Here is a 26,704-nt window from a genome sequence, read left to right as displayed (position 1 = left end):
AGTGACTACTAGTGCTCCCAGGTAAGAAATTGTTCAGCACATAAGTCTTCATAAGCACTTTAGACATATCTGTATATGTTAAAAGAGAGAAAACATGGTAATTACTGATATTTAGAGGTGTGGTTAAGCTAAACCACTCCTGGACTTGGCGTCATATCACAGATAGATGCAACGTGGTACAGACTTTATTCATGTTTCGGCCATTTTACTCGCTACATCACAGCCGCGTTGGGAAGCTCAAATGTACAGCTGTGTTTTCAGGTTGCAAGTCACATAAACTGACAAATTTTTACTATTCCACTGCTTCCTGATTGATCACCTTATAAGACAATGAAGCATAGTGTGAATCTACAGGGACAATGGGCCATATTTCAAGGGATAATTGAATTGACCTACTGGCATCCAACCAAATTAAAATTACTATTTGATAGTGTTACAGGCTACAGCAAGAATGTCAAAAAAGTATATTAGTGCACATCTCGGGCACATTTATTCAAATTCAGAAGTGATCACACACTGGAAGTAATCAAACAGTAATGTTAGCTAAACAGCACAAATTTTTCCCAGCATTTGACCTTCCCACCCTAGGGTGACGTCAGAGGAAAATGGCCTCCGTGTGAATGTGGTCCATTGATCTTACTCTCAGCAAGAAAGCGAGTAAGCTGTTTCCCAGAATGTCAAACTATTCCTTTAAGTGGCACCATGTTTATTACTATGGAAAATTAAATAATCTTTTTGTTAGTAAGTGTTTATATGTAGTATTATTACATTATTTTACTGTTTAAGCATGGTCTAAATACAGTTTGACAACTTATGTAACTGAGGGAGAGGGTTAGTCAGCTGCTGAAATCAATGTAGCATGTATTGATTAGCTGCTTTCATATTGTGGTGATCTAGCTTTACAGCACTGATGAGCCGATGGTCTTTCCTCACGTGGTAGCCAGTGTATTCCCTCATTTGCATGAACAGCTTTTCATGTGCGTCAGTCTGGCTCCAGTAGTTTCCATTATAATGTCATTGTTTTGAATATTGTTTGCTGGGTTCTTTAACATGACTCCTTCATGTTTTATTTATGTTTCTGTTTACAGTAAGCAATTTTTGTGGCATCGTCCTGCCTCTGCAAGGTGTTCTGTTTCAAAGTTTGTCCAAAATTTAGTTGTGACCCATTAAGACCACCTTTAGAATACATAAAGTAGCACTGATTTCCAGCCTCCTCTCCTGATTCTTTTCCCATCCTCACCACAAAGTTACCATTGTATTTGAGCTTCGGTGTTAGTCATGGCTGTGTTGGGCTCATGCTGATGTGTATGTTGGCTCTAAAACATTCACTTTTGTGTTTTCCTGTTCTTACCGTTACCATTAGTATACAGCTGTGTGCATCTATTTGGTCGCTGTCTGCTGTACAGATAGGCTGTGTTTGTGTGTCGGTGTGCAGGTGGTTGTCAACGCCTTGCTGGGAGCCATTCCCTCCATTTTCAATGTGCTGCTGGTATGTCTCATCTTCTGGCTCATCTTCAGCATCATGGGAGTCAATTTATTTGCTGGGAAGTTCTACTCCTGTGTGAACAGGACCACAAATAAGCCTTTCGATACTTCAGAGGTGCGACATGTTAACGACTGTATCCGTTTGGGTCCTGACTATCGCTGGAAGAATTACAAAGTAAACTTTGACAACGTTGCCTTGGGTTACCTTGCATTGCTGGAAGTGGTAAGTAACTGAAACATTTGTAAGTGATTGATAATTATGAAAAGTGCAATTTTAGGCTTATTTTTTAGGTAAAGTGTAATTGATAAAAAAGTATCTACCTGGGCTAGTAAAATATTTTTCCTGGATATTGTTCTTTGCTATACAGGCTACATTCAAGGGCTGGATGGGCATCATGTATAGTGCTGTGGACTCTCGAAATAAGGTGATCAATTTTTCATGTTTATTACATTTTATGATCTTTTCATTAAATCATTGCACATTTTTGATAGTATAAATGTTACGTGACAAGTTACTTTTTAATGGTGGTTGTCTTGTAACGTAACTCACTTTCTTTTTTGTAATTTAAGTTTACGTAACTCTCAACTGGAACGCTACCCCAAGGACTGAAATCTTCAGGATTACAACATTAACATGATAATGTCTCCATTTTCTGTCACGATTACAGACAGGTTTACAACCAATATTTGAGAACAACCTGAAGATGTACCTGTATTTTGTTGTTTTCATCATATTTGGAGCCTTCTTCACACTCAATCTCTTCATTGGGGTCATCATAGACAATTTCAATCAGCAAAAGAAAAAGATAAGTATCAAATCTGCTTTCTAAACCAAAATCACATATTTGTGTCGCCTTTGCTGAGATTTAACATTCCTTGCATGCCTTCTTTACCTAGGAGGTCAAGATATCTTCATGACTGAAGAACAGAAGAAATACTACAATGCCATGAAAAAGTTGGGGTCAAAGAAACCACAAAAACCTATACCTAGACCGTCGGTGTGTAATTAAAATCGTGACAGCATCTAATCTGCATTCCAGATATGATCTTTGTTTCATAGCACCTAAAATGTGTTTTTGTTTCTCCACCTTGTGTCTTTTTCAGAACAAAATTCAAGGGTACATCTTCGACTTCACCACAAAACAAGCATTTGATATTGTAATAATGGTTCTGATATGGCTTAATATGGTAACCATGATGGTGGAAACTGATGACCAGTCTGAGACACAGGAAAACGTTCTCCAGAAGATTAACATAGTGTTCATTGTCATATTCAGTGGAGAGTGTCTACTGAAGATGATCTCGCTTCGCCAATACTTTTTTACAAATGGTTGGAATGTTTTTGATTTCATCGTAGTCATCCTGTCGATCATTGGTATGACTCATCTCTATTCACTGTGGTGCTCAAATACATTCAAATAACTTATTTTGTCGGTATACATGTTCTGTTTACTTTTTGCTTACTGTGTTTTCCTTCCACTCTTTAGGTGTGTTCCTCTCAAAGTTGATTGAGAAGTATTTTGTTTCGCCAACCTTGTTCAGAGTCATCCGACTGGCTCGGATCGGCCGCGTTCTCCGCCTTATTAAAGGCGCCAAAGGAATCCGCACACTCTTGTTTGCCTTGATGATGTCTCTTCCGGCCTTGTTCAACATCGGTCTCTTGCTGTTCCTGGTGATGTTTATCTATGCCATCTTCGGCATGTCAAACTTTGCCTACGTCAAGAGGGAAGACGGCATTGATGACCTTTTCAATTTTGAGACATTTGGCAACAGCATGATCTGTTTGTTCCAGATCACCACCTCAGCAGGGTGGGATCTCCTACTATCACCCATTCTTAACAAACTCCCAGATGACTGCAACAGTTCCATGGAGCATCCTGGCAGTTCTGTGAAAGGAGACTGTGGAAACCCTCCTGTAGGAATTGCCTTCTTTGTGAGCTACATTATCATATGTTTCCTGATTGTGGTGAATATGTACATCGCAGTCATTCTGGAAAACTTCGGTGTGGCCACTGAGGAAAGTGCGGAACCACTAAGTGAGGATGATTTTGAAATGTTTTATGAAGTCTGGGAACGGTTTGATCCCCATGCAACACAGTTTATTGAGTACAATAAGCTGTCAGAATTTGCAGATACTCTGGACCCACCATTACGTATAGCCATGCCTAACAACCTCGAATTGATCTCTATGGATCTACCTATGGTGAGTGGTGATCGCATTCACTGCCTGGACATTCTGTTTGCATTCACAAAGCGTGTTCTGGGTGAGGGTGGGGAGATGGACATCCTAAGGGGGCAGATGGAGGAGCGCTTCATGGCCTCCAATCCCTCCAAAGTGTCCTATGAGCCCATCACCACTACCCTCCGCCATAAACAGGAGGACTCGTCAGCCACTGTCATCCAGAGAGCATTCAGACGTCATGTAAGGAAGCATGCTGCTGTTAGGGCCATGATAACATCCGGTCATAACATTCAAAAGGATGAAACACTCAACAAAGAGGATCTGGTCACAGACAGACCCAAAGAGGTTTCTGGTGCTGATAAAAGTGAAAATGAACCTTCAGCAGCACCCCAACCTCCAGCTAACAGTGTGACAACAAATGGAAACAACAAATATGAAAAAGACAAAAGTGAAAGGGAGGTTGTGGGCAAAGATGTATAAAAGAATCCTGGAGGTGCAACAAAGACATTTTAATTAATGACGAAATGTTTACAACCTTTGAAAGAGACTAAGACATCCATTGGACTCCTCTCTTTAGTATATGGATATCTACGCTAAAAACTGACCATGCTTACTTGAGTCTAAAGGTTGGTGCCTAAAATGGTGAAGTGGTTCATTCAGGCTGCAGTGGGACCACTTTTGCTGTGTTCATGAGTAAAGATGCCTTTTGGCTGTTTGTGGGGATGGGCAAGTGTTCTGAACAGACACATTAGTTAATGCTTTAACTTACAATGCAGCTAGTCCTGCTATCCAGTGTCTTGATTTATTGTTATATCACTGACTGTTGTATTAATTTACCTACTTATTTTTCAATGCTATTATTTTGAAAATTCATAGTTTGGTTGATTGACTTTTTATACACTTTTTTTTACTCTTCAAAAGGGTCGTTCCTTCAGGGTTACTCTACAATGAGCGACATTGCTTCAAGGCTAGTCTTGCTAACTATTAGCGCTTAGAATACTTGACAAATCCAGGAGACCATGTTGCTGTTGCTGCGGTCAACTAGAAATGTAGACCTGCATGAATGTGTCTTCATGATTATGCATGCTAGGGTGTAGCGCTCTCCCTGTCCATCATGCTTCACGATGCGAGGTATACTGTCAGAACATGGCTGTTTTTTTTTTTTTTTCTACATTGCAGAAACACGGCCCTCTAGTTGAGTGCTTCGATTTCGTTTGATTATCAGTGTGAGAGCAGGAACACTTGGCAGAAATACTTTGCACATTCAGTTTTATTCAATCATCAAGATCATTCACTTGCTTCAACCCAGCCTGCTGTGTTCTACCTATGTACAAATGTATGTGTACATTTTGTAATCAAAGTGTGCTAAAAAAAACCCTCTTCAACCAAAGGTTTGTCTTTCAAAAGCTGGAAATATATAAATCGTATGTTGTTTGCACATTGTACTAAACTTTGCTATAGCTTACCTGTCTTAAAGGAGACCTGTTGTGCTTTTTGGTATTTTTTGAAAGTTAAAATGTTAACTCCGCAACAACAGTTGCTCTTCTCTTATTTATCACCTGTGATATGAAAACACTTCTCTTGAAATGACTTGTCAGTTGTCCTGCCTTTAACTCCCTGACTTTGTGACATCACACTATGTCACCATGTCACATGTTTGAATAATTTATGCCTTAGCAGCTAGTTTGGCATGTAATAATTGATTTGGCACAGCTGTTCTGTTGTTGTTAGTGGTGCTGGTGTGTGTGAGCTGACCAATTAGAGCAGACTGGGTATTCAGGAGAGGGGTGGCCTTAAAGAGACAGGAGCTAAAACAGAGTGTTTCAGACAGAGGGGAATACAGTGCTGCAGTTCTGGACAATATGGGAGAACTGATGTTTTTGGAGCATTAACGCACGTAAATCTATTTTAATAGTAATCCCCCAAAAATTATGTACCAGAAAATGAGCATAATATGTTTCCTTTAACTGCAAATCTCTTGGAGGTTATCTGTAATGTTGCCTATTTTTTGGACAGCAGGTCTCCTCTGTGTGTCTACTTTTTTCCTAATCTTTGTCAGTTTTCTTTCTTTGCTAAGTTTGATGATGGACCTCAGCGTGGGTTCTGTAATGATTATGAAATGATTGAGTTTATGGACAATGGTTATTTATCACCTGTGATAGGAAAACAGATTCTCCATGTTCTGCTGTATTCAGGCATACAGGGACATGATTCAAAAAGCAAGAGCTGTGGGGCTTGAAATATAAATGCTCGTAAAAACTGTTATATGGATGGTAATTTTACTTCATAAAACAAAACTCTGTGTTTGCTTACTGGTGATGTTATGTGAAACTAAGCTTTACTTTATTCAACCTTTAATTGTGTATTATTTGGAAATTGTGATTGGAACTAAAAGGGTAGTTGTATGCATTGCGTTTTTTTTGTTTGTTTTTTTTACAGTTTACCTCTCAAGCTTTATCATGATAAATATCTAAGTTGGATGAATGATGGTTCAGAATATTCTAAATGACTGTCTCAAGGACATGGCATCACACATCTCTCATGTGCCCTTGGCTGTTTCCTACTTTGTTTACATTTTATAGTTGTGCTACATTTGTCAGTTCCCCCGATAGCTACGACATCCACCCTAAACTGTGTCACTACATCTGTTGTTCCATGTTATTAAAGTATAATTACATTCATGTAAGTATATTGTGCATGTGATTAAAACACTATACATTATGCATAAGGAAAGAATGTTTTGATTACACAAAATTTCACATCTCCCATCACTCATATGCATAATGCTTGTAGTGTATAATTAAACTGCATGCAAGACACTCTTATAACCCATTTCACTGAAAAGCCAAAAGAATAAAGATTACATGTACCTCAAGTATGCCTAAAACATGCATTTATTTTATCATGCTATGTAAAAGACATTTAAATATTGTTTTATGTATGTGGGGTTCAGTTTGATGGAATTACTGTGCCTTTCTTTCGCTGAATGTATGAGTGGGGTTAAAAGTGCATTATATGAAGAATATTCTCCCAGATTGAGACTTACTGCCCAAAGGTTGGCTCTCTGCTGTCGCTGCTTTTTTTTTTTTTTTTTGTCATTTGTTTTCTTAATAAGGATGACCCTGTTTTCATCTATGATCTGGTAAAACTGGGTACTGCTTTTTGTCTCCCTCTTTGTCTCTACAAATCCTTGCTTACAGTGATAATGGTTCTGCTTTTATTGCACTACATTCAGTGAAATATTTGGAACTTATATTTTACATTAACTTTGATGTTGTTATCAATTCATTTGTTCATTACAGAAGCGTATTGCTGCCACACCAGAAGGAGAAAAATGTATTAGTATTGTGTTATAAAGTGGAATACTTATTGTCAGAACAAGCTGTTTCCATGTTATAACAAATATTTTAACATCACTAGCTGAAATGCTCATGTTATTAGAAAATTCTGAATTTCATTTGTGTTACATCAGTCTAATCTTACAACAAGAAACTTTTCTTATAACAATATACTATTGATATTGTTATAAGCTGTAATAATATCAATTGTGTAAAGTTGTAACAAGAAAGAGTTTTTCATAACTTTTTTAAGAACTTGAAACATTTTGTCATAAAAAAATATACTATTTAATTTTTAATAGCGTTTTACGTTCTAACCTGATATTACATATATTATAATGTGGAATGTTTTGTTATAACAATGGATTACCAAATTATATCAGACAAATTTTAGATAGTTACAGTTGTTATTAACTTATAACAACACCAAGTTTGATGTTATGAGGTGATTACTTATTGCGTATAACGTGATCATTTTAAAACAAACAATTTAGTGCTATAACAAAACATTTCACCTTATAACAATTTGAATGTAACATGTTGTAACAATATAAGTTGTCACAATGTAACATCAAACATTTCATGTTACAACAAAATACATTATATATTTCTATGATAAAATGTTTCACATTTCAATGATGATAACTTATTACTGATAAATATATTGATATTGTTATAACCTAAAATGTTTCATTTAACATTGTAACAACACGTGTGAGAGTTAAACGATTTTTGTACATTATATTATGAGGTCAAAGGTGAAACGTTCAATGTTATAACAATATAAGTAATTGCGTCATAATGTAAACATTTCACGATAAAACAAAATAAATGGTAAATTGTTATAAAAAAAAGTTTCTTGTCATAACAATGTAAATTATCATGTTGTAATGTAAAACATTTAGTAACATGGAATGTTCACATTATAACAAAATGAATAAAATACTGTTGTGACAAGAAATGTTTCCTGTTACATTATGATAAGTTTGTATTATGTAATGTGAAACTATCCAGTTATAATGTGAAAGACATCTTGTTACCACAAGCTTTTCATATTATAACCTGGAACTGATCTGTTTTTCTTTTCTGGCATGGCAGCAAAACACTTCTTAGGTCAAGATAAAAACAAAAATGTCATTTGATTGCTCAGAGCTGCTAGTCTAGCATGAGAGAAGCTGTTTGAGAGTGCTGTAAACTTTAGCATTTATTATCCATATTGTTTGGGCCGGGAGCAGCTTTGTGTTTCATTCATCTCGGGTTCATTATCTGCATTGTTTACTCACGCAAAGTGCTGACATTTCTTTAATTTTGAACTGAAATCCTAGAAAAGTTGCTAATGATTATCTTTTATTTTGTTAAGCTGAGTATTTCTACCTTATTTATTTCCCACATGCTTTTTTATTTGTTCCACACAGGTATTCGACTTAAGCATGAGATATCTTTTCTTGCTTAGTCTGACAATTTTGAATGCAATGGGTGATTAACATGTTTAGGTTGCAGGAAACGGCTGGAGCTCATCAATCTACACTTATTAGAAATATAGCCTACTATCAAAAACATCTGCCTATCTAGATTATGTCCTCAAGTCAGACTGATTCATTTTTCTTTCCTGAAAAGTAAAAAAGTTCACATGTATGTATTTGGAGAGTCTCACTGTGATTATTCATTGGACCCTCAAGTTTTGTTTTTTATGGAGCCAGCAGCTGTACTTCATCTTTGTTTGATAAACTCTTATCATTATAGGCAGCAATTCCTGTCCATAGTGTAATGGGAACTGATGATTAATCATCAAGCTCTCGTGATAGTTTCCAGTCAAGTGAGGCGATTTAATTTTGAAAAATGGATCTAAAGTGCTCACCACATTTAGAGGCATTAAGCATACCAGCTTTATGACTGTTACTATGCTGACAGCTACCAAACCGCAATCAGCATTAGTGTCATTTCCGAACTGGTGAAATGTTGAAGTTGTCAGTGTCCATTTCACATGGAACAAGTGATGAGCACTTTAGCTTTTATATGGTTCAACCTATATTGATCTCTGGAACCTCTTGAGATATTGATAGCACTTGTGAATGTGTGACTTCAAATCACCTAGAGTGACAGTCAGGAGTGACAAAAACATTTTGGAGAAGTGGTTTTGTCACTCCTGACTGAAAGGGGGAACTTAAGCTGAAAATGTGTGCAGGTTTATAATACTTTCTTTTTGCCATGCACTGTGTTTTAGCAAACATCTGTGCAAGAACCTGGTTTCTGAGTGTGCTTTGTGGCTCCTGCCAGAAACTATTAGCATCTTAAGTGGGTGGAACATTTTTATTAATTATTAATAACAGTCCAAATGTTCATTACAGTCCAGCATTACTTGTGCCTGTTGTGGCCAGTGAATCCTGGAGGCAGTAAACAAGAGGCTGATGGCAAAGTGCTGATTATTCCTGCCATTTTGTCTCACAGCGATGATATGATTATCAGTTTGCGCCGCACCCAACCTCACATCTTGTTTTCCTGTCACCAGAACAATTGAGCTATCTCTGTATTTGCCAGCATTCTCTCATCACCCAAGGCATTATAACTGAAACAAACAGGGCACCTGTTTTTAGATAGCAAAGAAATCTTTGCCTCACAAAAAGATAGCCAGTGTACTTTGAAATGACTGAAACCAGCACACAGCTCCACTGATGGTAACAGGTGGGGTTACAGACTGCCTTTTTTTCCCCTTTTTTTTTAAATGACCAGTAAATCAAGAGTGATTCTGCAGATTCTCCTTCCCGGTTGCCGGGCAACATGACATCAAGCTCCCTTGTTAGACTGCATTAGGGTGGAAGGTCGGAAGTTGGTCTGCCATCCCCACCCGAGGAGTCTCGCAAGCTGGGCAGTAATATGTGGACATGTAATATGTGAAAGGATGTCTGTTCAGCTCGGGATCTCGCCACTGGCATGCATGGAGGGCAAGAGTGAAAAACAATTCAGTGAGAAATCTGAGAATGACACCCATAACAGCTCTGTAATTTCATTTGCTGTAGAGAGATGGGAGGAAAATCCCATTAGATAAGGTAGAGGTGAGTGGACCCGCCTACCTTCCCAGTGTGTTAATAGACTGACACGTACACCCACACACTCGCTTTTTTATCTTAACCACTAACTCACACACGTACACTCACAGTTCATGTGAGCCACTCCCTCTGTAACTCAGAACAACACACAGAGACCGCAGTTTACAGACCACACCTTGAGGACAGAACTAATTCTTCCATGTTCTCTATTTCTGTTTCATCAGAAGCAAATATGTAAGAAACCATAAAAACCCAGCCAGCAGTATGATTTGGTATGTTTACAAGATAATTGTGTATCTCTGCTTTTTAATTCCAAGCAACTTTCTTTTATTGCATCACATATGGAAAAAGAAATAAAAGAGTTCAGACATTAGCAAGTGAGCTGCTTGTGTTATTAGGCATGGCTCTTTGATCAATAATGGACTGTGCAAACCACAATGGATATAGCCATTAGAATGCTATAGCAGCATGTCCCATGGGGTACATATTCCACAGCCTATCCTCTAATAGGTTTTCAAATGCATTCTTTGTAAGTGCAACAACACATGCAGTATTTAGCGCTCTTTGCTAAGTACAACACCTTCATCATGTACCATGTAACTACTTACATGAGTATTATTATAAACATTTATTTCAGAGGGATTGATACATTAATAAACACAAAACAGATAATATTAAAGTTGCACTTTGTGGTTTGGGGAATTAATTTTTATCAGAAGAGAAAGATCTTCATTGACTGATTTTTTTTTTTAAAAAACAAACAAACTGAATAAATAATCTCACCTTAAACACCGTTTCATACTGATTTACTTTGGCTTATTAACCCTTTAATGTTACAAATATTGAAAAGTGTGAGTTTGATTTTCTTTTCCAAAACAACATAATGCCCATTTGAATGGAAAATATAATTCATCATTTGTATTTCTGGTAAAACAAACAAACAAACAAACAAACAAACAAACAAACAAAAAAAACTAACAATATGATTTCAGTGCTGCCAAATTGTGTGATAGAGCACACAGACAGTTCCCATTGCTGCACATGCTCAGAGCTCGATACCAACCTGATTTACTCTCCCATTGATGTGTGCTGCAGAGAGTAATGATTATGTGCCAGAGCTAGTGCTAAATAGTATCTGACACGGCATAGAATAGTCTCTCCTGGAACAGTTGCACTCATGCTCGACACTGGCTGCTCCTGCCATGGACTCAACACTGTAGACATATGAACACAAATTCATGCTTAACAGTCAATGCAGGTTACATAATAACACTGGGCCGCCAATTACAGCCGGCTGGATGGAAACATTTTTCCACTGTGCAAGGTAAACAATGTAAAGATGTGTTAAAGGTGCAATATGTAAGAATTTTAGTTTACAGTAATTAAACTTATCAACAGGATGTGATGAAATAACAGTTCTCTTCTGTTACAAACTGTTTCTGTAGCATTCCTGGTGTGAAACATGACAGTGATGCTCAAAGTGATGAGATTATCGTGAATGAGCTGCCTTGCCTGTGGTAAGTGGAAATGGGGTCACTTGTGTATTTTTAGTGTGTTTAAAAAAACCTGCGTTTTAATTTTGGAGGAAAAGTTGTATGACACTCCGAACTCACAGTTCGAGGTAGAGTCAGCTAACATGGTAACAGGTAATTGAGCTAACTAACTTATGGCTGCTACAGTTAGCCGTAACTCTGGTGGTTTGTTTGTGGTATGATTTTGACATGTGGTAAATTCTTACATATTACATATTGGTGCAATATTACATATTGCAATATTACATATTGAAACTTTTTATAGGTGGAAATTTCCAAATGTTTTTGTTGTGTAGTGTGGATGAGCTGAACCATGATATGTTGTATACAACATAACAAAAATGAGAGGAAGATGCTGACATACTTTTGAATGTCTTTCCTAGCCTGAGCATGGTATATTGTGTAGGTCTGGCAAATACACAACAACAGGCCTGCTGACCACATGAATCCAAACACTGCCAGTGAAATCCTTCAATCATTTCCATGTATTCAAAGTAGGTTTAACTTTGGCGTGCAATAAATCCTGGAACTCAAAGTATGATACCTTATAAAATAGAAAAATACATACAAATACATTATAAGTTTATGTTATGGGATTATTATTAGTAGTATTGTAATCATCATAATTATTAGTTGTAGTAGTAGTAGTAGTAGTTTAACAGTTTCTAAAAGGATGACTGCGCCACCTGGAGATAAAATGGCCAAAGTAGCGAGACTCAAATTTAAAGATGGCGCCCAAGCACGTTCTACACCCTGAGTTTCGTCTGTCAGGCTACTCATCAGGCTTTGACGCCTTACACTTGCCGGCCATCGCCCGACAAACTTTTAAAAATAAATAAAAATTAATGTTTGACACGTGATTGAAAGACAGTTCAAACTACGGTTGGGTGTTTGAAATGCCAGTCACCGTTAAGGGGGCGAAATGCACAAGCTGTCAGTGAGGAAGTACTGCCTGAGAGGACAACTGCAGGGAGAAAATAACCCTGTGCTGCATAGCTGTTACTTAGTTACCGGGCAACGCTACGTTGGTGCAAGATGGCGAAAACAACACGAAAACTGCAATAACACCGTTCTTATGCTCAAATACAGCGCAGATAGGGCAAACCAGTGGATTATTCTCACGTCAGCAGCCGTTGAAGCACAAAAAGTTTTCAGCCAAGATGGAGGATGAAGACACAGCGTTGGTAAGCGAACATAGTTTGATGATAACGTTACAGTACCAACGGCTTCTGGTACAGCAAAAGCAGCAGCCTGGAGATACAGTCTAAGTTCGTTACCTGACGTTAATAGTACAATAAATGCGCACATTAGGCAGTCGGACGTGTGGCAAAATTATAAAGTAACGTAGTTGGTTCTATTTTAGAGAGGGCCTTTCGTCAGACCTTTAAAAACATTTAGCAGTTGTACTAGCTGTTGGTAGTGTGGATAATAACGAATTGAACGCTAACTAGGTTAGCTAACATAATGCTAATAGAGCTAAACACAGGGTTTGTCTTTCACTTCAAACAAATAACCTCTTTGGTTAGTGTGCTTTTTCGTTCTATTAAGAATAGTACATTGGTTTCAACATGTGTTTGGGAGTGTATTTTACAAACCGTTATTTGCCACTAGCTAATATAACCACCTCTAAACCTCCCTCCTCTATTTTCCCGCAGGCTTTAATCAGGCACTACTGCTACGAAAAGTATTTCAACCACGCTGTAAACACTGCAGCAGCTGCTCAGAGGAAGTTCAGCAATGCACCTATCTACAGTTTTTTCCATGCATATGGTACCCTCATGCAAGGTAAGCCTGAATAACTCATATAAAGTAATAGCTTTTCTGTCCCTTTGCCATCTGTCATATGCACTTGTATTTCCCCCCCACTGCAGATAAAATTCAAGAAGCCTCAGTTGAGTTGGACGCTATAAAAGATAGTCGGGATGTGTCCCTCTGCACATTAATGGCCCTAGTCTATGCTGAGAAGAAAAAGACAAACCCGGGTAAGCCAACGTAGTCCAGGCTTGCTCAGGCTTGTGTAAAGTAGCAGTCACACTTTTCACTTTTCTTTAATAATTTAAGTGTCTTTGTATTCACAGACAGAGAAGTCATTCAAGAACTTGACGCAAAGGTCAAAGAGGACCGTAAAAGTGCATCTCCCAAGAGTCTGTACTATGCTGGTATGTTTCTCTGGCTATTAGGGCGCAACGATAAAGCGAGGGAGTACACAGAGAGAATGATCAAACTCTCCAATGGTTCCAGAGAGGTGAGATATGTTTGAGAAATGCATCAATATTACCTTATCCCATTTTTTTGCAAATCGTGGCGTGCATGCATAATGATAAGCAGGGCTATCTGGCTTTCACTTCTGTAAAATTTGCACTGATATCTTGATCAGGGGGTAATCCTAAAAGCCTGGATAGATGTGACATCTGGTAAAGACGCCTATGCCAGAAAGGCTGGAAAATACTTTGATGAGGGACTGAAAGAGAGACCAGATGTTTTCGCCCTGATGGGAAAGGTGAGATGGGAGCTCCACATTCATAGTAGAGATGAGAGTAGAGAGTCTTCCTCAACCACAGCTGAAAATGTGACCATGCTTTAGTCATATTTCCTGCACCTTTTACAGTACTTACTGTGTTTGTATTTTTTGTGTTTTATTTAATATGTCCCTTGCCATCACTGTGATTGATGTGTTATAGTTTTTCAGCTCAGCTGTTCAGTTCATCATATCATATTATTCCTTTGTAACTTCGGAAATAAGGCATCCATAGTTGTTCTGGTTTCTTGTTAGACATGAAGATTTTTATTCCTATTTAACATTAAAGTAAGTATCATGTTTTGTATGAGCCTGTGTTGTATGATGCCTAACTGTTGTTTGGTCTGTCCTAGGCACAATACTATGAATATCGTCAGAATTTCTCTGGAGCTCTGGAGATGGTTAACCAGGTCATTGTTAGTTTCCCAGGGTTCTTGCCTGCTCTCATCAAGAAAATGAAACTGTTGCTCAGCCTTCAAGATTGGGAGCAAACCATGGATGCGGCACACAGGTGAGTCATTAAGATGTAAAGAGGGTTTCCTCCAAATCATGCACAGGCCACATCTCTCTCACAGGTAGTTCAGGACAGGTATTAACATCCATCCTGAGTGATCTAATCACAACTTGATAGTCTGTCAGTTTACATCTGGCACTACACTTTGGATCGGCTCTTACTTCCCCTTTTCTCAAAAATGGACAGGATTTTCTCACATAAAGAAAGAAATATCTTGTAAACAAAAATAATTATCATGTATAACATTTGCCCTTATAGTTAAGAATGTTTTGTAGACAGCTTTGCATCGAGTTTATTACATGTCTGCTAATGTCTAATGTAAATGTCCCTGGTGAGATCATAAAACACAAAAAACTACTGAAATCACCAACAGATGGTAACATTCATAGTATTGTGTTTATGACAGACCAAACATCAGTCAGTCATCATACAACACAGGCTGGTACAAAACATTGTACTTATTTTAATTTTCAATATGAAAAAAAATCTTAACGTCTAACAAGTAACAATGTGTAAGAAAATAATGTGAGAGTTTCACAAATCTATGGGTACCATCTATTATCAGCTGACCACAAGGGATGTAAGAAAAAACACAGTCTGCATTTACCAATGGCTCAGCATTCAAGTTCAAATGACACACTAGCGTGATGCCTCAAACCAGTGCATACTGATTAAGCCATTGTTTGTGTTTGCCCCGCTGGACCTCAGCCAGTGTTAGACAGCATAAAAAGGCCTTTGAGCCAAAGTGCAGAAGTCTCAAACAATACCAACGATTTGCTGCTTCAACTTTGCTGAGCAGGAGCAAGAGTGATTACTCAAGTTGCACACAGTTCAGAGTGATGCCGAAGGCAGAAGGTTGCATCTCATACAGTATACTTTACATCCTTTGGCGGCATTGACAGTTCCTTTTAGTTGTAATGTTATTTGTATGGGAGCCCTACACAGTGCTGTAGCAGTATCAGATATTCTATTACTATCAATCAAAGGAATCCAAGTTTGTTAAGTGTAGAAGATGGATTTTATTCACAGCACCTTGTGTCATATTTCAGACTTTTACAGAAGGATAAAAATAACTTGGAGGCACTACGGATGCTAGCTCTACATTCTCTATGTAGAGATGGAGATATTACGGAGGTAAAAGTTCATATTTTAAAGTTTAAATACTCGCATTTGTGATGGAGCTGTGGCAAAGTGCTCATAAGTTTACAGAAACTGTTTTGATTTCCCCCCTTGCAGTCAGTAAAGCAGCTTTCAAACCTCATCAGCAGCTTGGAGATCTTGGAGCCAAACAACCCAGAGCTTTTCTACAGGATGTCTCTCGCCTTCACCCGTGTTGTAAGACAGTTTTCACTGTTCTTTACTTTACTTTTTATGGTCATCTTTCCTTATGAGGAGTTGTGTGACTTGCACTGAATGTCAGCATTTACTGCATTTCTCATTTTGTCATAGTGTGGACGGAATGATAAAGTGATTGAGCAGACTTTCAGAATGGTGGACAGAGCCTTTTCTGTGGCAGCGGGGGACTCCGATTTAGCCACAGAGTTGGGCTACCAGATGGTGCTTCAGGGCAGGATCAAGGAGGCTATGAAGTGGTACAAGACAGCCATGACTTTGGATGAGACAAGTGTCACTGCTTTGACTGGTATCGTGTTAAAATTACTAATCTGTTGTATACAAGACATTCAGGGTCTATACATGGACTTTTTATTTCTGAAGATATGTTAATTTTGACTGCAGGTATTATTCGTTGTCAGCTGATAGAAGGCCACCTTGAAGACGCAGAACAACAGTTGGAATTTCTCACTGAGATTCAACAATCTATTGGAAAATCAGGGGTAACAACATGAAATCTCTTTCATTCTATCAAGAATATCCTAGAAAAAGAGGCTCATCATGGTTTAAAATCATTATTGTGCTTTAAAAAATGTTTGAAACCCATTAAGGAAAAGCACATGACACGATAAACAGGATAGTTCATTCGTTTTTTTCTACTCCATTAGGAGCTGCTGTACCTGCGTGCCATTCTGGCAGTTAAAAAGCGCCGGCCGCAGGAAGAGGTGACCAATCTGTTGAATGATTCTGTAGACACACACTTCTCCAACCTGCACGGTCTGCCTCTGGGAGTGGAGTACTTTGAGAAGCTGAACCCTGACTTCCTGTTGGAGATTGTCAAGGAGTATCTTGCGCTGTGTCCTGCTAAGGTATGACTAGGAGGCTCAGCGATGACAGTGTGGCCATCCATCTTTGAGATGTGAATTCTGGGCCTTAAAAATTGGCAGTGCAAGAGAGCGCCAGACAGTTGTATTTAGTTTAGTCAGTTATTTGGGGATGGTATTGTAGGGATATGCGTACATCATCCCCTTGCAATGAGTACGTAAAACTTTAACCTTTCTTCTTTTAGCCTCCAGCCCAGGGCCAGCCTCCTGCACCTCAGCTCCAGCACTGTGCCACATTATTAGATACTGTGGTCAAGATTGTGCCAGGTCTACCTCAAGGTGTCTTCTTGCTTGCCAAAGTCAGATATCAGTCTGGTGAGAGAGCCACATTTAAATATATATATACATACACTCGCATATACACACACACGTTTATTTTTTTGTTGTTGTTTTTTTTTTTTGCAAATGCTACTTTCAGCTGCATTGCTTCTGTTTCCTCAGGTGACATTGACGCTGCACAGAGCAGTCTACAACACTGTCTGGACCAGTGTCCTTCCCACGCAGACGCTCATCTGCTAATGGCACAGATCCATCTGCTGCAGGGAAACTTCACATTGTGTTCCCAGTCTCTTGAACTCTGCCTGAGCCATAACTTTGAGGTAAGATCACCATCAACGTGGACAGTATGACTGGCTATAAAGGTTTATGAGGCAGTGTGTGTTCAGGCTTTTATTTGACCCACAGAAAATGTGCAAACACATTGCAGCGCTGTCATCTTTATTAGTAATATTTGGGAACAAGTTAGCTTGTAATATTATGTTATATTAATACCCACAATTTTATGTTACCGTATTGTATGTATTTAATGGTGCACTGTGTAGTTTTGTTGAAGAAATCTTAATCAGAGAAGAAAGATCTTCATTGAAAGATTTTTTTATATCTAAACAAACTAAATAAACAAACTTTTTGTTTTCATGACTGAATAAACAAACTTACTTTAAAGGACAACACAGTGTCATACTGTTTTACTTTGTTTATATATGGCGGAACCTGCCAATTTTCTAGCATCAAACAGTGTTCTGGGGACCTTATTTTCTTCTGAGAGCAGCTTATTATGTTTATTCAGTTTGTATTATTACCTCATTAAATCTGGAGAAGTCATCCTTTCAAAAATGTGATTATTTCAAGTTTCAAAATGTTTATTGTATATCAAACGCGCTCAACCACAACACCTTGCTCCATATGCAGTTTTTGTCACCTTTTTTCAAGTTAGGGTCCAATAATCCAACTTGGTCAATAATGGTCCATCAGTTATGACATTCCTGGAACAAAGCTGACATGTGCATAGCAGATACATCATATTAGTACAGTAAAGGATGAAATTAAAAGAAAGAAGAAAGTCACATCTGGTAAATGTACATCATCTCCACTGAAGAAAACTTTAAGATATTATCAGCACTGACAAGTCATCAGTGTGTTTTGTTAAATGCCAGCACCCCAACATTGTTTTGCTCTGGCTCATTGACTGCAGGGACTAACTGGGTTGTAACTTTTTGTGCATTCCAGATCCGAGATCACCCGCTGTATCACCTGATAAAGGCTCAGGCTAAGAAGAAAGAAGGCAAGCTGACAGATGCTATTCAGACACTACAGATGGCCATGAGTCTTCCAGGTGTCCGCAGAGCTGGATCCTCCTCCAAGTCTAAGAACAAGAAAATCGAGCTGGGTCCTGCCGACTGTGTCTCTGTCTTCTTGGAGTTAGCTGAGGCCCTGTGGCTCAATGGAGAACAGGTAAAGTAGTGAGTTGTGATGGAAGAAGGCTTTTACAAACCATCCTGTTTAATTCAAAGCAACAGATATTGTTCTTTACATTAGTACATTATATTACATTAGTACAAACTAATGAGTGGGTTAATATTTCAGCATGAAGCGGCAAAGGTGATGCAGGATGCCATCAATGAGTTCTCAGGAACCCCTGAGGAGCTACGCGTCACCATTGCCAACGCGGACCTGGCTCTGCTGCGTGGTGACACCGAGCTGGCGCTGAATATGCTCAGAAACATTACCCCCGAGCAGCCCTACTACATCCAAGCCAAGGAGAAAATGGGAGACATATATCTGAACCACAGAAAAGAGAAACGTCTGTACGCCAGCTGTTACAGGTGAGCACTCAAGTTGGATCAGAATGAACAAAAAAGGGCATACTGAAGTCTTAAGTGATCTAAGTATTACCATGATCAAATCCATCTGAAACCTGATGCATTGTAAATGTTTGGCTGAAACTTAATTAAATACATGACTCTAGGATATTTAACCGACATTTCATCCAGCTGAGTCAGTAGTAGGATTTAGAAGGCCGCAAAACATAAAGTAAATCAAATCAAATCTTAACTGAATCCATTTATACGGGAAAGACGACATGTGCACAGTTGCATTCCAGTCTTCCGCTGCTCTCTGCTGCTACTTGTATCCTCAGCTGAGACGTAGTAAAGCATGACTGAACCACAGACCAGCAGGTCTGCATAATGAAGTGCGCCATATGTGATGTGATATCTCTGTTTGTACTCCAGAGAAATGGTGGAGAAGCTGCCCAGCCCTCACACATACCTCTTACTAGGTGATGCCTACATTAACATTCAAGAGGTAAGTGGGAGATGCGATTTATGTATCCATTATGAGGTGTTTTTTTTAATCCCATAACCATTGATTTTTGTCAATATTGGTTAACTCAAAACTGTAATGAAAAGTTATCCTTCACTCAGAGATTATAAATAGAGGAGGTACATGAATATGTTTCATCTGTGTAATGTACTGTTTTCTGCATTCATATAAAAGAGCCTTGCTGTTTACTTTTACCATTGGACAGTGAGTAAGCAAATACCTCCCTTCTTGGCAAATTTAATACAAATTTATCTTAATAACTTGGCCTATTGGCACTATTCTGTGTCCCAGAAAATCTGGGAAATTAGAAAGTTTGTAACTTCACGTCTCGAACATGAGAGGATACATTAACTTCCCTGGAAAATAATGTGTTAAAAGTGGGAGATAATATATAACAGCTAATGCCAAAACAGATATGTGAAAGGAATAGATAACATTATCAAGCTGAAAAAGAGCATAATATGTCTGCTTCAAATCAGTCCGCTACATGTTAGGTCACAGGGGTTTACATATGTTAGGTTAGGTTAGTCTGTGAGACAGTATTTTATAAAGGCTTAAAAGGAGGAAAAGTGGAGCACCCTATACTCGGAAAATAGGTTAAATGAAACAAGCAACATAACATTCACTGATAAATCCAGGTTAGGGTTAGGGTTAGGGTATCCAGAAGTTTCATCAGAAAATATCCAGAAGTTTCATCAGAAAGTTGTCCAGTTTCAATAATGATTGACAATGGAAAGAAACACAGTGTGCCTGCTGCTAAGTGACTGTTGTCAGAACAGTGAGGTTATACACACGGTTTGATGGGAGGGGAGCCGAGTCTCCCATCAAAATCCTTCAGGCGTGTTAACACATAGTCTGGTTGTGATGATCGGTAAGGTGGCGTCATTCAAGTCAGAAATAGATCTTCATATCTCAACTGTCAGAATTCCCCTCTTTATTCAGCTCTTAATTTTGAAGCTTACAGCATACTTAACAACTTCAGGTGTTTACCACATGTTCACAGAAATTGGTAAATAATTAAACGAATTCGACTTCCAAAATAATATTTACAAAAACTTCAAACCCATACCGGAATGTGACGCCACTTACTGTGTGTCATGTTTATCCTCAGCCAGAGAAAGCCATCGAGGTTTATGAGCAAGCTCTGAAGAAAAACCCCAAAGATGGTGCTTTAGCCAGCAAGATTGGAAAGGCTCTGGTCAAGACCCATAACTACGTCAAGGTTTGTTTTGTACACTCATTTATAGATAAACACAATTCACTCACAGAACAAAAAGCTGTGTTGACACAAGGATGCTGTTACACAGGCAATAAATTACTATGAAGTAGCCCTGAAGACTGAGCAACAGAACTTCCTACGCTATGACCTGGCCGAGCTGCTGATGAAGATGAAGCAGTACGAGCGCTGTGAAAGAGTGCTGCATGAAGCTCTGGCACATGAACCAGGTAGGTTCATGGAACCAGACGGAACCAGACGGAACCAGACGTCACTGTGTTTCACCCACAGTGAGGACTACAGCTGCCAAAGTCAAAGATTAACAAGGAAATGGAAAAAAAAAAATGACTGTCTTAATAAAAACTAATAAAGAAATAATAATGATAACAATAATAATAATAACAACAGCAATAATAATAATAATATTAATAACAACATCAAGGGTTTTATTTTTATTTGGGTTTTATTAAGTCCACACACTGTCCCCCTCAGATCAAATATTTACTGATTGTTTAGTGTTGATAATTGTTCTGTTGTGCTTCTAATTTCACTTTTTCTTTTTCGACTGATTGCCCAGGGAATGAACTGCCGGCACTCTCAGATGATTGCCGTTATCTGGTCCTGTTGGCAAAAATCCAAAATAAGGTTGATAAAAATGAGGAAGCTTTACTTTCCCTACAGAGGGTAAGTGGTTCCACTTAGGGAAATACAATATTCTCAAATGTGTTCCTGCAGCAGTGATAAGGATGAAGCATGTTATTCTTGTTGTATTCAAAATAAGTTTGTGCTTTCGCTGCGTTTAGGCTCGAGACGTGCAGGCCAAGGTGCTGAAGCGGGTGCAGTTGGAGCAGCCTGACGCCGTCCCTGTGCAGAAGCAGCTCGCTGCCGAGATCTGCGCCGAGATCGCTAAACACTACACAAGTCAGAGGGGCTATGAGAGAGCAGTCAAATTCTACAAAGAAGCTCTTGTGTATTGTGAGACTGATTGCAAGGTCAGTGCAGCTGAATGAAAAACGTCCTGTGTGCTCACTGCAGCTGTGGTTTACAAGCACTGGCATCTTTTAGAGTCTGCTGCTTGTGTTTCTTGAGATTTTTGAGATCTCAGTTGTTGATAGTTTGATTTAAGCGAACACTCTGATTTATCTCCCCCACATTATTCCACCGAGAGTTTTGTCACATGAATTTAGCTGAATACACTCTGTGTTCCTAGGTGATGCTGGAGTTGGCTCGGCTGTACCTTAACCTCAATGAGGTCGATGCGTGCCAGGAGCAATGCAGTGTCATTTTGAAGAGTGACCAGTTCAATGAAGATGCAACTCTGGTTTGTTCCTTCTGCTTTTTCTCCACTTTTGTTCATAATGTGTTTTTGGAACTGATTTATAGACATTAATTCTTACATGTGTTTGTTCTTAGATGATAGCTGACATTATGTTCAGGAAGCAGGACTACGAACAGGCGGTTTTTCACTTTCAACAACTCCTGGAGCGCAAACCAGGTGCAGCAGCCACGCTTCACTTTTTTTTCCTTCGCGGTGAATGTGAATCAAGTTGACTCTAATCAAAAAACATAACAACTTGCACCTGTTGCTTTTAGACAACTACCTGACACTATCGCGTCTTATTGACCTGTTGAGGAGGGCCGGGAAGTTGGAAGAAGTTCCAAGATTTATTGATATGGCAGAAAAATATTCTTCCAGGACCAAATTTGACCCCGGGTTCAACTACTGCAAAGGACTTTATCTTTGGTAAGTTTGGATGAGCATTTCCTCTGGAGTGAGGCAACATCTGTTTAAGGATAAATGACTGAAGTTGCGCTTGCTGCTCAGGTACACAGGAGAGCCTAACGATGCTCTGCAACACTTCAACAAGGCGCGGAAAGACAATGACTGGGGCCAAAATGCCATTTATAACATGATTGAAATCTACCTGAACCCTGACAACAACACCATGGGAGGAGAAGTATTTGAGAGTTTAGATGGTGAAATTGGGTGAGTGGCAGTGCATATTGCAATATTTTCTTTATATTGCAAAACCGACAGATTTCCTTCCAACACTAGTCACCCTTGTCTCTCATCAGGAACTCCACAGAGAAGCAGGAGTCAGAGCAGCTCACTGTGAGAACAGCCGAGAAGCTGCTGAAGGAGCTGAAGCCTCAGACGCCAGGCGGACACACACTGCTCCGCATCCTGGAGAACTACTGCCTTTTGGCCTCTAAGCAGAAGAGCAATATTGAGAAAGCACTCGGTGTTTTCACAGAGATTGCAAACAATGAGGTAAGTAAACTCCAGATGGTGTGCATGAGTCACGTCATTAGTTATACACAGTATCACTTCTGTGTAAATATACCTCCACCAGGAGCTGGTGCATTATATAAGACTCTCTCTTACAGGTCCACTGTGTGCAATATAATATTCTTATTTTTTTCAAAACATTTTGTTGTGTTTTCATCACCTTTAGAATGAGTTCTATATATCTACTGAAGGAGCCGGTCCTCTTTCAACGAGGCCACCTTGTTGTTCTGCCATGTTTCAGTACAGTAGTGCACAATGGACAAAACAAACACCAGTCCGGGAGAGGGTTTTTTAAGGCAGCCAACGAAGGTTCCAGGGTGTCTGCAGGACCATAAAAAGTCTTAAACTATGTTAATGTCTACAGAAAATCAAAATGCAGCTGCCAGGCTCCTGAGTGGTTCCAGGAAGAAGGACGACTTTACTTCCATTCTAGCCACCCCTCACTGACTTCCAGCACACTTTAGGATTGATTTGAAGCTTATGCTGTTCTTTTATAAAGCCCTAAATGCACTAGTTCCATTCTAAATCACAGACCTCCAATTCTCTAACACTACGTTGTCTGACACCTGCGTTTTGGCTGTCCCGTGTTCTAACTTTTGCAGTCATGGCCCCTTGACTGTGGAACAAGTCAAGTCAGCTTTACTTATATATTGCCAATTTATAACTTAAGTTATCTCATGACACTAATCAACTGGAGCAGGTCTAGGACCATACTATTTAAAGAATTTACAGAGACCCAACATTTAACCCCATTAGCAAGCACTTGCTCTTGTCTGTCAGGTCCGCCTCCACTGTTGGCTCATTTAAATCTTGTCTTAAAATATACTTTTATATTTTAACCTTCTGTTTGGTTTTGCTCTTATTCACAGATTTTGACTTTGTACAACACAGCTGTGGCTGTTTCTTAAATTTTGCCCTCTAAATGAAATCATTTGAAATTCTGTTTTATAAATATTAGGCCTTAAAAGACATAAAATAATCTTTCATCTGAATTTGTGAGGTCTTAATTGCCACCATCACCCATCTCTTTCATCCAACCCATTTTGTGAAACTGAGTCAAGCTCTTCTACATGGAAGTCTTTGCTGATGTTCCATCTCGCTATCGCTGAGCATAATACTGCCTTTTATAAGCTCTGCTTGCCTGTTGGCAAAATGTAGATTAACTTAACTCACTCTAAGTATATTCCTACATAAAACCTGCCTCTGAACATCTGTATATTACTTACATTTACACTTACCTTTAGTTCTTGAATTTAAAAAAAAAAGACAGTTTGCCCAAATTTTCCCTCCTACATCTGATGATAATTTATCTTGAAAAGGTCTTAAAACACATTACATTTAATTGTCTGATACCTGTAGACAACCTGGGTTTTCCTCCCTGTGCACCTGGAAGGGGAGGGTGAGCGAGGGGTGTTCAGTTTGTTGCAGTCTGCACGCTCACCTCTAGATGTCACTAAACCCTAAACCTTACACACTGGACTTTAAATGTCAGTCATCCCATTCAGCCATAAACTGCATGTTAAACTGTATCAGGTTGAATTTTGATAGAATATGTTCTGTATATATTACTGCTCATATGCTAAATTTTATTTGTCAGATTTACCATTACATTCTGCTATTTAACTCAATGTACTGACGTGAAGTCAGTGTGGTTTTGGTGTAAAAGGTGGAAGTGGGATTGTTGGGGAGGTGTTGTCTGGTTCATCGTGTCTAACCAGGATTCTCCGGTCGGATTCAGAAAGACCACGTGCCGGCACTGTTGGCCATGGCGACGGCTTATATGATGCTGAAACAAACCCCCCGAGCCAGGAACCAGCTCAAACGCATAGCTAAGATGAACTGGAGCATTGTTGACGCCGATGAGTTTGAGAAGAGCTGGCTGCTCTTGGCAGACATCTACATCCATTCGGGGAAGTATGACATGGCCGGGGACCTCTTAAATAGATGCCTCAATCATAACAAGGTCAGCCTAAAAAAATTGTCGCTGCTTGAGTATTGTGTGGTTTACAAAGCAGTCCAGTTCACACAAAACTCTGCTGCACTTATTTTGGAAGTCTATGTTCCTTTATAATGTTGTGGCCGCCTTTTTACTTACATTTCTTTGTGCCCTTTTTTTTCCACAGTCGTGCTGCAAAGCTTATGAATACACAGGCTACATAATGGAAAAAGAACAGGCATTCCGTGATGCAGCACTCAAGTATGAAATGGCTTGGAAATATGGAAATCGGACTAACCCAACTATTGGTGTGTTATCCAAAAATCACATGTCCAGTTCTGTTTGTGAGGGGACTGAAAGAATTATTTTTCTCACGTGCAATGTCTGCTTATATTTCAGGGTACAAGCTTGCTTTCAACTACTTAAAAGCAAAGAGGCATGTTGACGCCATAGACGTGTGTCATAAGGTGAGACACTTGGATATTTACAGTTTAGGAGACGACATCTGTGTTTTATCATCATGTGAATCATCTTTGCTTCTGTCAACAGGTTCTGGCTGCTCATCCCAATTATCCAAGAATGAGAAAGGACATCCTTGACAAAGCTCGCGCTGCCCTGAGATCTTAGTGTTGGAACTGTGCACGTGTGTGTGTGTGTGTGTGTGTGTGTGTGTGTGTGTGTGTGTGTGTGTGTGTGTGTGTGTGTGTGTGTGTGTGAGAGAGAGAGAGAGAGAGCGAGATGAAGCCAGTGGTTCTGTTACTTTGATTGAATCCAGTTTTATTGTTTGGCTTTTACTGTCCAGTTATACTGTGTGTTATTTCTTTGGGGAAAACCCCTGAAACACATTCTTTTGCAATTTTGTTTTTAGTATATGAATAGTTGGGTGCTGGCAGTCCTGAGGGAAAACACAGTGCAGAGGGGTTCAGGCTAGAGCTGGACCGATAATCAATTTTAAAGGCTGATGGCATTATCAATATATTGGCCACACATTTTTTTTTTTTGTAATAATCCCTCTAATGTGGTCATCAAACACTTGTCACAAAGAAGTGTAATGGATGCAGGAATCTTTTACAGTTAAACAATTGTCCAAAGTGACTTAAATGCGCTGAAACAATAAACTTCACTGAGAATTTAGTAATTATGATTTCCCTCAAGCATCAATGTATAAAAATGTTTTCATACCTGCACATACTGGACATCATCAATACAGTATCAGTCAGGCTCAGCTGGAAGCATTAAAACATGCAATTGTTGTAGAACAGTACTGTCTAAATTAAAAAACTTTTTGTAAAGGTGCAACATGTAGGAATTTTTGTTGAAAACATTCAAAAATCAGCATTAGTAACAGACTGTGAAAAAATGATAGTTTTGAAATTATGACTATGTGTTGTGTTGTGGGGATATCGACTGAAGTTAGCATGCTAAAGCCAGTGAGCTCCTGCCCAGTCCAAAGCTTCTGTGCTCCTGTCCTCCCAGTTTGGACCAGCAGATGAGCTAACCGGGCTAACTAGCTGACAGCAGCTTCAGTTAGCAGCAGTTAGCAGTAACTCTGCTGATGTGCTGCATCTCGTTAGTTTTGAGTACTAGTTTGACAAGTGGCTGATTCTTACATATTACACCTTTTTAAATGTCCAATGTACCGCTAACTGCTGCTAAACTGTAGCTGATGTTAGCTGGTCAGCTCAGATAGAAGTGCAGCTAGCGTTCCTTTCTGGGAAAAGGAAACTGTCGGCGTTTGCAGTGCCCATGCGGGAGCTTTTGGCCAGATTGGGCCAGGGCAAGCTGGTTAGCATGCTAACTTCTGTAGATATCTGCAACACAATATATGG

General features: G+C 39.1%; 2 protein-coding genes across 8 annotated transcripts in view; both read left to right on the top strand.

The window, feature by feature from the left end:
- Positions 1-6,542, top strand: part of scn1laa (sodium channel, voltage-gated, type I-like, alpha) — a 29,938-nt gene extending 23,396 nt beyond the window's left edge. For all 3 annotated transcript variants that reach the window (XM_037109510.1, XM_037109509.1, XM_037109508.1), the window contains 6 exons: positions 1,436-1,708; positions 1,854-1,910; positions 2,154-2,291; positions 2,379-2,483; positions 2,590-2,860; positions 2,973-6,542. In XM_037109510.1, coding sequence (XP_036965405.1) covers positions 1,436-1,708; positions 1,854-1,910; positions 2,154-2,291; positions 2,379-2,483; positions 2,590-2,860; positions 2,973-4,147 — 2,019 coding nt within the window. In that variant the 3' untranslated portion in view covers positions 4,148-6,542. The remainder of the gene's footprint in view (positions 1-1,435; positions 1,709-1,853; positions 1,911-2,153; positions 2,292-2,378; positions 2,484-2,589; positions 2,861-2,972) is intronic.
- Positions 6,543-12,577: 6,035 nt separating this feature from the next.
- ttc21b (tetratricopeptide repeat domain 21B) lies at positions 12,578-26,016 on the top strand. Of its 5 annotated transcripts, none has more exons than XR_005076755.1 (30): positions 12,578-12,768; positions 13,240-13,369; positions 13,456-13,566; positions 13,663-13,829; positions 13,962-14,084; positions 14,456-14,613; positions 15,666-15,750; positions 15,853-15,951; positions 16,066-16,258; positions 16,354-16,451; positions 16,617-16,817; positions 17,018-17,147; positions 17,274-17,431; positions 18,339-18,563; positions 18,696-18,934; positions 19,343-19,415; positions 20,545-20,655; positions 20,741-20,879; positions 21,227-21,333; positions 21,453-21,641; positions 21,860-21,970; positions 22,063-22,144; positions 22,243-22,393; positions 22,475-22,636; positions 22,726-22,921; positions 24,678-24,902; positions 25,063-25,183; positions 25,275-25,342; positions 25,425-25,554; positions 25,593-26,016. XR_005076755.1 is itself a non-coding variant. In XM_037108662.1 (30 exons), the coding sequence occupies exons 1-29, from the start codon at positions 12,745-12,747 to the stop codon at positions 25,500-25,502; spliced, it is 3,954 nt and encodes a 1,317-aa protein (XP_036964557.1). In that variant the 5' UTR covers positions 12,578-12,744; the 3' UTR covers positions 25,503-25,518; positions 25,561-26,016. The 5 variants fall into 5 exon arrangements, 4 of the variants coding, with proteins under 4 accessions (XP_036964557.1, XP_036964556.1, XP_036964555.1 ...); XM_037108662.1 differs by having other exon boundaries at positions 25,425-25,518; positions 25,561-26,016; XM_037108661.1 differs by having other exon boundaries at positions 25,425-25,518; positions 25,553-26,016.
- Positions 26,017-26,704: the final 688 nt, after the last annotated feature.

The sequence above is a fragment of the Acanthopagrus latus genome, chromosome 9 (assembly GCF_904848185.1).
Source record: "Acanthopagrus latus isolate v.2019 chromosome 9, fAcaLat1.1, whole genome shotgun sequence".
Classification (NCBI taxonomy): domain Eukaryota; kingdom Metazoa; phylum Chordata; class Actinopteri; order Spariformes; family Sparidae; genus Acanthopagrus; species Acanthopagrus latus.
Note: the sequence above shows the minus strand (reverse complement) of the source record. Positions and strands in the feature narration are given on the sequence as shown.

What these genes read in the sequence shown, in the direction of transcription:
- ttc21b (XM_037108662.1), top strand. Translation starts at nt 12,745, where the DNA reads ATGGAGGATGAAGACACAGCGTTG. An exon ending in TCTCCAATGGTTCCAGAGAG is followed by an intron (nt 13,830 to 13,961) that starts GTGAGATATGTT and finishes TATCTTGATCAG; the next exon opens with GGGGTAATCCTAAAAGCCTG. An exon ending in GAGATGGAGATATTACGGAG is followed by an intron (nt 15,751 to 15,852) that starts GTAAAAGTTCAT and finishes CCCCCCTTGCAG; the next exon opens with TCAGTAAAGCAGCTTTCAAA.